Source organism: Haemorhous mexicanus, chromosome 21, assembly GCF_027477595.1.
Source record: "Haemorhous mexicanus isolate bHaeMex1 chromosome 21, bHaeMex1.pri, whole genome shotgun sequence".
NCBI lineage: Eukaryota > Metazoa > Chordata > Aves > Passeriformes > Fringillidae > Haemorhous > Haemorhous mexicanus.
This window is the reverse complement of record NC_082361.1, coordinates 9,872,239-9,884,936: the sequence shown is the minus strand read 5'-3', so window position 1 is coordinate 9,884,936 and position 12,698 is coordinate 9,872,239. Positions and strand designations below refer to the sequence as shown.

The following is a 12,698-nucleotide window of genomic DNA, read 5'->3' as shown; positions in this document are numbered from 1 at the left end:
AACCCTCAGCTGCCAGTGCTGCAGCACACTGGTCCTGCTGGGCAGGAAATCATCTTTTACATTCTTAGAAATAAGACATTTTAAATATTTTCAGATGTTAAGCTGTTTATCTAATTAAGACAGCTAAATGTCCATGGCAGTTTTTCTCTCTAAAAAGTTGAAACCCAAGAAGAATCTGTAAATGGCTTATGATTTCCTCAGGGGATTGGAGCATTGTCCTTTGGAAATGTAACACTGTTAGAAATCTTTAATTGCTGTGTAATCCTCAAAGGAATCACACAAAGGGAACTATCAGGATTACACTTGTCAGGCTTTTGTTCTCTATCAGTTTTAATGTTATCAGGCAGCTCCAAACCAGCTGAATGTCACTGCACCCTCCACATTAAGGCTGCTTTGCTCTCCCTTTTTTAAACGTGCATTTTTTGCCAATTCCTTGTATTTTTGTGGTTTTGTCAAACCATGACTACTGCATTTGCTGAGGCTCTAAGATAGTACAAAGCTATTTCAGGTGGATTCAGATTATTGCTACCTCAGGCACACTGTGCACAGACTGTGGTTGAGGGAATTGGTGGTGGGTGAGGTTCAGGAACAGAGCTGGAAGACATGGTCCTGAAAGGGATTCTTCTCTTTTCATCTTTTCCTCTCTCTCTCTTGCTAATATATTACTAAAAATTATTATTTTCCTAGCAGCATCTGAGGTGTGAACTCGTATTTAAAACAACCAACAAAAGCAAAGCCAAAAAAATCCAAACCATTCATTGAAACCCACAAACAGCAAACACCAGTATTTGCCAGCCCCAGAGGAGGCAGGGGGAGCCTGAGGAATGAGTTCACATTTGCACCACTGAATTAGTGTCAGAATGAAATGAGAAGCTGTGTCCGATTTCCAAGCCCGTCTTGAGAGTGTTTTTGTTAAACTCAAATGGCAGAGGGCTTTATGTGCTGGACCCTGTTATTTTTTGAGAGTATGGGGAGCTCTGGTGACAGATAGTGATGGAATTGTGACCTGCTGGGTTCCAGACAGGTGATTTCATGCATTGGACTGTCATTCCTTAGGATATTGGGTGTCTCCTTCTGCTTCCAGCTGAACTCTGTTTTGGTAATTGCAGCTATCAGCTCAGTCTTGATACACATCCTCTTCCCCTGCAGGACAGTTTTTTACTTCTCTTGCCTCCTTTCCCTTTCTCCCTTCCATTTTAAGGGATGCCACATGGAACTGGGCTGGCTGGGAACAGCAAAGGCTAAAATGACACCCCCTTGAACCCTGGAAAATGCACAAGGCCATTGAAAATTTTTGTTTTCCTTGATAGAACCTTTTTTTTTTTTTTTTTTTTTTTTTGCAAGCATCATTAAATAAAAGCCACTGAGAGAGAGATAAAAGTGATCCTTGTCATCACCACCAGAATGCTTGGATGGCACTGAGTGGTGGGAACAGAGTCCAGTGGAGGTGGCAGGAAGGATTTTTGGGGGAAGAGTCATTAGTGGAGGGTGGGAAGGGTCCATGATAAAAGTTCCAGCCAGTTTTGGGGCTCTTGTGTGAAGCTGAGTTGAAAGCAATTGGATCTCCCCCTTCTAGGAGGTATCTGAGCAGCTCATCATGGGTTGTTCTCTCTTTTTTCTGTTCTGGAAGTTCAGGTATCATTCACCCAAAGAGGAGCAGCCTGCCCAGGGCACTGCACTTGCAGATCCTCTTCCAACAGCCTGGAGAAATGTGATGGTTTTGTTGGGTGTTTGTTGTGGGTGTCTCAGGTGGCTTCTGACAGGGTTTTTGGTCGTGCTGGGACTGTAATGTTGGGTTTAGGGCAGCACAACATGCATGAAACTTCAAATCTCTCCTATAGCCATGCATGTACAAGGAGTAAAACTGAAATACAGGAGGCTGGGCTTTTACCAATTACCTTCCTAGCTTTAATCTTCCTCTTTTTTTTGTCCCTTAATGATGTTCACAGCTGCAACAGGACTGTCATTGCAAAGTGCAGGCTCAGTCCTTTGGGGAGAACCTGTGGGATGACTCCATCTGCCCTAATTACAAAGCACAGCAAGCTCAGCCTTGTTTCATTTTTACCTGTATTTTACATCTGCTCTTGCATATAGCCATGTACAGATACACAAGACTTCCATGCATGAGTGTGTGTAAGCCTTTCATGGCTTTTTAATACATTTGTCTGTTAAAAAAAGGAGAGAGGGAGGTTTGGATTCTTCTTTGCACACAGCAGAAGGGCTGGATGTCCTCAGTCACGGGGTTAGCTTGGCACACAGGAGATTGCAGAAGGTGGTTGTTAGAGCAACTTTGAAGGGTACATGGTGTTCTGAGTTCATCCACTGGCACTGCTCCCACAAATAGCATCGATTTGCAGTTTGTCTGGTTGCTCTTCCCACTCATTCACTGCTTCCAGCAGTGTCTCCTCCTTTGTCCTTTTCTGATACAAACAAGTTGATATTTCAGGTCCTTCTGAGCTGGGGCTGGAGCAAACACTGTTGGGATGAGCATCCCATGCTGCTCTAGGTGCAAATGAGCTGGAGAAGGGTGTGAGGGTAGCGTGTTCAAGCCAAAAAAATCAATGTTCCATGTAGTGAGTGGTTGCCCTTTGTGTAACATTGGTGATGTTGCCTTGCCAGCTTCAGTTGCAGCAGCAGCAGCTCCTGCCCTGGGCTGGACAAAGACACTGCTGTGACAATGCACAGGTGGCTCTTCTGTGCTCTTCCAGTGCTGGTGTTGGCCTTGTGATACAGGTGTGCTACCTGTCAGCTGCCTCACTGCCTGTCCCTTTTCCAGAGCCCCCTGAACTGGCAGCAGATGTCAGTGTTGGTGTTTCTTCTCCATATCCCTCCTTGGGTGTGTGTCCTTTCATCCCTGTCCTTTGTGTCCCCTCTGGGCTGGCCCTTCCCCAGCACCCTGGGCTGAGCTGGTGGCTTTGTGTAGAGCCTGGGCTGGGCTGGGCTGTGGATGGAGTGGGGTGGGTGTTTCAGGACGGAGGGAGGAGTTCTGGTAGATGGTCTCTCCAGAGGGGGGTGGCTGTCTCTGCTCCCCAGTGTCACCCAGTTGTGTCCCTGTGAGGACAGGCCCTGCCTGCTCCCTTGATGCTCCTGGTGGGAGCCAAGCCTGTGCTGAAGAGAAGACAACACAAGGATCAGGCTCATTACCAGATACTGGTCGTGGCTGTCTTGGAGAAGAATTTGGAAAATGAAGTTTCACAGAATTCACAGAATCACTGGGTTGGGTTGGAAGAGACCTTCAAGATCATCGAGTCCAGCCCAGCCCCAACACCTCAACTCAACCCTGGCACCCAGTGCCACATCCAGGCTTTGTTAAACACACCCAGGGATGGGGACTCCACACCTCCCTGGGCAGCCATTCCAGAACTTTATCACTCTTTCTGTAAAAACTTCTTCCTAATATCCAACCTGAATTTCCCTTGGCACAGCTTGAGGCTGTGTGCTCTGGGTCTGTCAGTGCTGCTGGAGACAGAGCCCAGCCCCAGCTGAGCACAGGCACCTGTCAGGAGCTGTGAGAGTGATGAGGGCAGCCCTGAGTCTCCTTTTCTCCAGGCTGAGCACCCCCAGCTCCCTCAGGGGTTCCTCTCAGGGTTTGTGTTCCCAGCCCCTCTCCAGCCCCGTTGCCTCCTCTGGATGCTCTCCAGGTCCTCAATGTCCTTCCCAACCTGAGGGGCCAGAGCTGGACAAGTTTAAGCTGCACAATTTAACAATCCTTGGGGTCCTGACCTGCTTCCCAGGGTCTGCTTGTACCTGGTGCTTTCACTTGTGTGCTCTTACACAAGGGCCTGGAGGAGGCTTCCCTTGGTGAGGAGAGATTGCTGCTTTTTGTGAGCTGGCAGCAAGGAAAAATCAATGGGAGAGGAAGAAATATGATGTGTGAGAGAATGACAGATTCTTGGTTGGAGTAGTGGCCATAATGAAGAGGAACTGAAGACAGTGTGTCACAAAATGGATGGGATGGGAAGAGCCAGTGGTGTAAATGTGCTCCTGGCTGGAGGCTGAGGAGAACAGGCCTGTGGCTCTGAACATTTGCACTGGACATGTCTCCTCATGCACTGGATCTGCTTGAAATCTCAATTGAAAACAAATAATCTCCACAAGAAACTACTTAGAAATAATCTGCATTTTTAGTGGCTGCTGACTGTGAGAAAAGTCACCCAACAGTTTGTTAAATTTGTCTGGAGAAGCAACATTTTCCTGCCAGCAAATTGCCTGCCCTACACCAGCCCCAGCTTGCTCCAGAAAGTCTCAGAGATGCTGAAGCCTGAGCAGCAGAACTGTGCTCATCATGCTGGGGCTGTGCACACACAAAAATTAAGCAAATAAAGTGATTTCTTGAATGCAGCTCAGAAAGGAATTTGTACTTAGAGCAACTGGCAGAATCTGCCACTTGCTGGTTTTCACTTCCCAGCTTTGTAAATTGGAAAGCTGTGAAGAACTGTTAGGATTGGCTGTTGGAAATGAAGTCAAAAGAGGTCATGAGAGTATAAATTGCTGTTTCCCTCCCTGTAGAAGATGTACAGCAACACTTTTTCTTCAGCAAGAACTTGTAAGGCAGGGTTGTGAATCATGTGCATCGTATGGGATGGAGGCAGCAAAACCTGGTTTTGTCACTGTTTGATACTGAGCTAAGAGAAGGTGTGGGAATCATGGAATTCCAGACTGGTTTGGCTTTAAAAGGACCTTAACACTCATCCAGTTGCACCCCTCTGCCCCTTCCACTCGACTGCTCAAAACCCCTCCATGTCAGAATGCACTGGAACAGTACAAAGAGCACAGGTCGATTTTTAGGGGCTTTTTTAGGGGGGCTGGGGTGTTTTTATTTGTTTTGTTATAGGAACCACAGAACCACAGCAATGCAGGAGGGCCCTCACCCATGGCCCTATCATGATCAGTTACAAGAACCACAGGGTGTGTAGCACTGGAAATGGTTCTGTGCTCTCCCATTCAAATTATTCCAGCGTTTGAGACACTGCTCCTGTGCAATTCCCCCAGATTAGAGGGAGTGGAAGTGAAGGCAGTGATGGCTGACAGATTTCTGAGGGTGGGCTGGAGATTGAGAGGTATTTTGAGGATGAGGAGCCAGGGGGTTGACCTTGGAGACAGGGGAGTGGTGAAGGGAACGTTCTGCATTTTTGTAGGGCTGCTAAAACAAAGCACAGCAGGATTTCAGAGAGATGGAGTTCCAGGTGAAATTAGCACTGCACTGTGGGCTTGCTGAGTTTATTGCATGAGAGAAAACCGAACGCCACCAGATAATGAGGAGGCAAAGAGAAGAGCAGCCAGTCCAGGCAGAGCAGAGGACGTGGTGGGCTCAGCAGCGAGGGAGCTCCAGGAAAAGCAGAGGATTCTTGGAGGGAGGAAGGAGCAACAACGACGGCAAATGCAGGAAACTGAGAGAGAAGCCCAAAATTGGGCAGTGAGGTGGAACTTACTTAGAGGCTTGTTAGGAAGGAAGAGGAGGAATGGATGTGACATGAGAAGAACAGAGAGGAACAATTGCCTCAAGCAAGAGAAGGATTGTGTTGGCCTGAGCTGGAGAAGAAGTGGGAAAGATTCCACTGGTTCTTTTTGTACTGGAGCAAATGCTGTGCTCATGCTGGTGAGGATGAGTGGTGCTAATGGAAGTCTGGGAAGGAGCTCAAGAGAGAACCTTGGGTGATTATGAAACCAAATATATAAATAAACATTCTCTCCAGTCAGGTTCAACAAGATCTGAAAGATAATAATGTTATTTCTTGAAACATTTGGTTGTTAATGTTTTTGTGGAGGTGGTTTTGTGTTGTTTGCTGCAGCTATGGTGGGTGATCAGAATGTTAAATTTCCCTTTTTGTGACCAAGGAAATAATGCTACGGTCTTCTGATCACAAGTGGATTTTGTTCATTTTGAAGTTCAAGCTGGATCTCTGAGTCTTGTACTTTTACAGCCTGGAGAAACAAGAAAACCAGTTTTAAAGGTTCACTGGGCAGAGGAGTGCAAGGATTTGAACATGGTGTAAGACAGAAATGATTTTAAATACTCAAATGGCACGGGACTTCTGGTTTTCCCTAAGCAAGAAGAAAAATATCCTTATCTCTGAACACTTGATATCTCAAATGGTTTATTAAAAAAATACAAAGTAAAAAAGTGTTATTTTTCAGGGGAGAGCTGCAACTCAATGTTAGAATGTTTTTGATCTCCAAAGGAGATGGGAATAGCCAAAACCAAGTGGGTTTGGCAGATTTCCATGTGCAGGAAGTCTAGAACCAGTGTAAAAAAGGCTCTAAAACCACAGGGTGTGAAGAGGGGAAGAGTGTGGTGAGAGTTGAGAATCATCCTGCAGATGATCCAAATGAGAGCCCTCACCCTTCAGTGAAGAGGAAGTATTTAATTACTTATTGAATCCCAGAATTATTTGGGTGGGAAGGGACCTTAAAGCCCATCCAGTGCCACCCCTGCCATGGGCAGGGACACCTCCCACTGTCCCAGGCTGCTCCCAGCCCTGTCCAGCCTGGCCTTGGGCACTGCCAGGGATCCAGGAGCAGCCACAGCTGCTCTGGGATAATTAATAAGTGAATAATGGGGACTATTAATAAATATAGAGATTGGGAACTCAGATGATTATACCCAAAGGGAGATCACAGTTTGAATTTCCTTGTGTACAGTGTCTGGGACCCAGATATTTTCCATGCTGGAACACTGGGGTGTATTTAAATGAAGATATCAAAGATTTCCATATGTAAGAACAGTCCAAGGTCCAAGTTCTGTAATCACTTGGGATTTTCAGTCAGCACTTGCAGTGGTCTCTGGGACTGGTGGTGGTACAAATCTGGGTGTTTGAACGGTTCCTTGGGAAGGAGGTTTGGAAAAGGTCTCCCTGTGCCCTCTGCTCTGTCAAAAAGACAAAGTTACACTTGGGAGCTCAAAAACCCTCCCTGTGGCTGTGTTTAAAGTTAAAATTTAATTGCCTTTTCTACGAATTTACAAATTTCATCTTTTCTGAAAGGCTCAGGAGCCCCTTCGAGCACAGTTGGTTTTATGTGCTCATATATCACAGAAATTGTGGCAAAGGATCTCCGAGAGTTTGAGCGTTTTTCTTCTTGATACAAATTAAACTCAGTCAGGAGCTGAGAGGAAAGGTTTTATTTTAACAGCTGAAACTCTTAACCTGCTTTCAGGAGGAGGAAGGCAAATTACAGAACCAAGAACCTGTGCTAAAAAGCTGGTGGTAGGGGAGGGAGGTAAACCAGAACATCTTATACAGCCCTTTGGGGAGCCTTTAGAGGGTTTGTTTCTCCATAAATGGATGTACAAAGATGATTTTCTTTTTTTTGCCCTTCTATATAATTAGTTTAAAATGTGATGACAGAACAAAACATCCCTGGAACCTGAGCAAAAACAAAGGCTGGGGCTTGCAAAATGAAGGTGCTTTAAATTTGCCTGTGCAGTTTCCCATGCAGAGCAGTTGGTGCTGGTGAAATTCAAGTTAATATTGGCAAATTGATCTCAGTTTTCTGGACTAATGGCAAGTTTTTGAGCTCAAGATATTCTGGTTGGCTGGATTATCCATTTTGTGAGCATGGAGCCTTCCAAGGAGGGATCTTGGTGGAAGTGGGATCACTGAGCTGTGTGTTTTCCACAAGGCATTATTATTATTATTATTATTATCATCATCATCATCATCATCATCATCATCTGATGTTCATTTTGTGTGTCTGAGCCCATAGTACTGTGAGGAATTAATTGCTTCTGTTGGAATTTGCTTGTTGGAACATGAGCTTTGAAAAAAATCCTGGAAAAAAGCCCCAAAAATGAATCAGACAAATAAAGCCATCAATCCCCCAACCTTTAAACAATTCAAACAGCTCTAAGCTGATATATTATTTATTTCTTTTTCTAGTGGAAAATTAAAAATGCAAAGTCATGTTCACTTTGATTTGAAATGTGAGTAAATTGCAGTTAGGGAGGGATTTTTCTGGTTGTGTTTTAACCTCAGTAATTACAGCTGCTACAGCAACAACCATTCTTTTGGAAATGGCTGATCTATGGATTTTAAGCCCAATAAACCTTGTCTGCTGCTGGAACTCCCAGAATGGAGCACCAGGCTGTTGCTGAGCAGTTCAAGGTTGTCTCCAGGGTTGATAAGTCACTGGCCATGTGAAGAGAATTCAGCAGGAAATTGCATTTCTGCATTTGCACACAGCACAAGAGGCAGTGGCAGGCCTGGGGCAGGTGGGGATTTGGGCAGCAGCTGCATTTTGCTTTTTTTACCCCAGATTGTTTTATATGGTGGCAGATTCTCTCCATAAAGGAAAAAATCTGTTTAACTCTCTTTGTGTCACCATCTTCTTTATACTCCTACTGTCAATAAAATAGATGTTTCTAGGTGGAATAATTGGGCACTGCTCAGGGGGGTGTGCTCTGGTGTGGATTTTCCTTGTCTGGACACAGCCCTGACTGACTGCTTGAGCAGGGAGGTGGGACTGGATGAGCTCCAGTGCTCCCTTCCAGCCTGAACCATTCAGGCATTCCTCTTTACACAGCACAAGCAAACATACATATGTTTAAAAAAATTAAAATCATGGAAAAGCAATGCTCATTTTTGGCCCAAATGTGCTGATCTGCCCCTAGAATCCCAGGCTAGTTTGGGTTGGAAGGGACCTGCAAGCTCGTCTTGTTGCCACCCCCTGTCATGGGCAGGGACACTTTTCACCACCTCAGGTTGCTCAAGGTCCACCCACTCTGCTCTCATCCCTTTTATTTTTAGTTTTTAGGAAGTCTCAGTTATTTCAAGGTCATTGCTATTCAGCTTCCAGAAGTAAAATGGAAGTGTTTCAGGGTGGCATTGAGGAAAGAGGGAGCAGTAGAGAAACAGGCTTTTCCAGGCTTTGGATGGCTTTGTCACCATTGGCACTGAGGGGTGGAAAGCTCTCAAGGCTGCTGTTGTGCTGAGCTCACTCTGGGGGTTGTTCTGGCAGCTGTTGGAAGCAGCTCAGACAAAACTTTCCCTCTGGGGGCTCCCTGGGGCTGTGGGTTCTGTTTCTGTGAGGAACTGCAGCTGCCCCGTGGCAGAGGGATTTGGGCTGCAGAGATGGTTGTGGCAGCTCTGGTGCCCTGGGTGACACCTCTGGGACAGGCAGGGCTCTGCTCCAGGTGTGTGGGAGCAGCACAGGTCCTTGGGAAGGGTTCAACCCCTTGGTGCTGCTGTTTGGTATTTGGTACAGGCTGGGAATTGTCCCCGGTGCTCTCTCTGTCCCTGATGCTCTCTCTGGTGCTCTAGTGCTCTGTCCCTGGTGCTCTCTGTCCCTGGTGCTCTCTGTCCCTGGTGCTCTCTCTGTCCCTGGTGCTCTGTCCCTGTGCTCTGTCCCTGAAGCTGCCCCTGTGCTCTATCCCTGTGCTCTGTCCCTGTGCTCTGTCCCTGATGCTCTGTCCCTGAAGCTGTCCCTGATGCTCTGTCCCTGTGCTCTGTCCCTGTGCTCTGTCCCTGTGCTCTGTCCCTGATGCTGCCCCTGTGCTCTGTCCCTGTGCTCTGTCCCTGAAGCTGCCCCTGTGCTCTGTCCCTGATGCTCTGTCCCTGTGCTCTGTCCCTGATGCTCTGTCCCTGAAGCTGTCCCTGATGCTCTGTCCCTGTGCTCTGTCCCTGTGCTCTGTCCCTGTGCTCTGTCCCTGTGCTCTGTCCCTGAAGCTGCCCCTGTGCTCTGTCCCTGTGCTCTGTCCCTGAAGCTGTCCCTGTGCTCTGTCCCTGTGCTCTGTCCCTGTGCTCTGTCCCTGAAGCTGTCCCTGTGCTCTGTCCCTGTGCTCTGTCCCTGTGCTCTGTCCCTGATGCTCTGTCCCTGAAGCTGTCCCTGATGCTCTGTCCCTGTGCTCTGTCCCTGTGCTCTGTCCCTGTGCTCTGTCCCTGTGCTCTGTCCCTGAAGCTGTCCCTGATGCTCTCTCCCTGAAGCTCTGTCCCTGAAGCTGTCCCTGTGCTCTGTCCCTGTGCTCTGTCCCTGGTGCTCTCTCTGCCCCTGTGCTCTGTCCCTGTGCTCTGTCCCTATGCTCTGTCCCTGTGCTCTGTCCCTGAAGCTGCCCCTGTGCTCTGTCCCTGTGCTCTGTCCCTGAAGCTGTCCCTGTGCTCTGTCCCTGTGCTCTGTCCCTGTGCTCTGTCCCTGTGCTCTGTCCCTGAAGCTGCCCCTGTGCTCTGTCCCTGTGCTCTGTCCCTGAAGCTGTCCCTGTGCTCTGTCCCTGTGCTCTGTCCCTGTGCTCTGTCCCTGTGCTCTGTCCCTGAAGCTGTCCCTGTGCTCTGTCCCTGTGCTCTGTCCCTGTGCTCTGTCCCTGTGCTCTGTCCCTGAAGCTGTCCCTGTGTTGCAGGTGGAGGCCCTGACCCACCAGCCCAGAGCCACCACGGTGCACGCGGTGCGGGACTCGGAGCTGGCCAAGCTCCCGGAGGGGGCCCTGATCTCCATCAAACGCAAATTCCCCCAGGTAAGGGAATTAAAAGCATTTTCCTGTCTTCTCAAAGGATGTCTGGGAGGCTCAGGCTGCCTGTTAGCACCACATCCTCTGGGTTTTCTGAGTGATTGATGAATCCTGAGCAAACATCGCATGCTCCTTGTCTGCCTGAGCAGATCCATCCCAGACTTCCAGCAGCTTTCCTTGCTCTGTCCTCTCACCAACTGTAGCAGGTTTTTATTGCAGGGCTGCTTTGTGTATCTGGGAGGAGTTCTGCTTAAATGCAGGATGTTAGCAAAGTGGAAATCACTTAGTGCTACTGATGGGAAATGGAAGTTTGGCTTCTAAAATCTCTTTAAAAATGTTATTCATTCCTCCTCCTCCTCCTGGGGCTCAGTCCACCCTTGGTTCCCTGTACCTTTATTTCCACAGCTTTGATATTTGGGAGGTGGGTTCCCTCTTCCTGCCATTTTAGGTTGTCAATCCTCATTCTGCAGCTGCCAAATCCATCTATGTCCTGAAGACTCTGATTGCTCCCTTTGAATCCATCAGCTCATCCATCTTCTTTAATTCACTTGACATTATATCTCTCTCCTGCAAATTTGGAGACTGACGAACTTGAAATTTAATTCTTTTGTCCCTAAGTGCATCAGGGACATTATACTAAGCACTAAATCATTGCATTGGCCTTACAGGCAATTCTTTAATGCTGTTACTTCACATTATTTCTGATTTGTCATTTTGCTGTCTTGAAGACCTAGGCTTTTTTTAAAATCAGATTTCTTTTAAAAAATCCTGCAAAAATAATAAACCTGATTTAAATACTTATATTCTCTTGCTTTCCTAGCACCTATAATAACTTTTTTTAAAAAACTGTACAATATAAACCCTCAATTCAGGCATTTTCGTAGTACCAAAATGGTGGAGTTTTATCTGTGTTATTGCCAGGAGAATTTAATTATGGCAATAAGTGTTCAGAAGTTATGTCAGTGAAAAATAATCTTTCTGGTTTCCCTGTAAGGATTATTTTTGCTGAAGTGTTTCTGAACTTCTGTTGGGGATTATTAAGGCACTTCTGGTCCCTGGAGCTCACTTGAACAGACCTGTGAGTTTATTCCTCTCTATTTAATGTGCCCAGGTTCATGAACTGGGAGCTCAGTACAGAGCTCCCCACAAACTGGGGACATCCCAAACATGTGACATCCACTCTGGAGCTGCTGTCAACCATCCCTGTCCTCGTGACTGATCCAGGAGGAGGGAATGACCCAGGGAGGACTCAAACCCACCTTTCTGCTTGTGTGGTGGGTGATTTGAAATGTAACTGCCAAACATACAGACTGTAAATTTCCAGTGTCACAGACTGGTTTGGGTTGGAAGGGACCTTAAAATTTATCCTGTTCCACCCCTGCCATGGGCAGGGAACCTTCCCCCAGACCTGGTTGCTCCAACCCATCCAGCCTGGCCTAAACACTGAGCAATGCCTTGAGCACTGCTCTGCACTAAGGCTGGGTTCTAATTCTGCCTCTTTATCTGGGGCAGGAATTTATTTCAGTGTCTCTCTTCCCTTTCTGCCAGCTGGCAGAGCTGTTTTCCCCTGAACAGTGATCTCTGTGGAGCTGTGAATCTCTTTGCTTTGCAGTTAAAATTGAGCTTGAGTGTTACATTTATAGCACAATTCAAAACATTTATTTGTAATAGAATTCAAATGTCTTCCCATGTATAAAGAGTAAAGCCCATCAGCCTCAAATTCCTGACCTTTTTCAGTATGGAATCAGTTTTCTCTAGACTTGCCTATAGTCTGGCTAATCAGTTGCAATGAAACAAAATGCTAAAATAGATATTTTAAGGAAATGTGTTGCAACACAGGTTGTTAGAAAGACACATTCGTGCTGCTGTTTGAGGTCTCACAATTCTAAGTAGATGTTAAACTGGTATAAAATGTGAGAACTTGCATTTTTTTTCCTATGGGATTGTTTTAGAACCCCACTAGAAATAGAAAGAGGAACATAAGACTGACTTTCTGTAGGTGATTTATGCAGTTAATGCCTTAAGACTGTCTTAAAAACTTAAGGTAAAATATTTTAATATGATTTCAGAGTCCTTGTGTGTTCATGTTTTTGTCTATTAAGTCCATCAGGAAATGCTTTGGGTTGGAAGGAACTTTAAAGCCCATCCAGTGACACCCCTGCCATGGGCAGGGACACCTCCCACTATCCCAGGCTGCTCCCAGCCCTGTCCAGCCTGGCCTGGGACACTGCCAGGGATCCAGGGGCAGCCCCAGCTGCTCTGG

General features: G+C 46.8%; 1 protein-coding gene across 2 annotated transcripts in view; it reads left to right on the top strand.

The window, feature by feature from the left end:
• The window catches only part of PNPLA7 (patatin like phospholipase domain containing 7), a 133,199-nt gene that overhangs the window by 46,933 nt on the left and 73,568 nt on the right, over positions 1-12,698 (top strand). For both annotated transcript variants that reach the window (XM_059865061.1, XM_059865060.1), the window contains exon 20: positions 10,328-10,441. In XM_059865061.1, the coding sequence (XP_059721044.1) occupies positions 10,328-10,441 (114 nt within the window). The remainder of the gene's footprint in view (positions 1-10,327; positions 10,442-12,698) is intronic.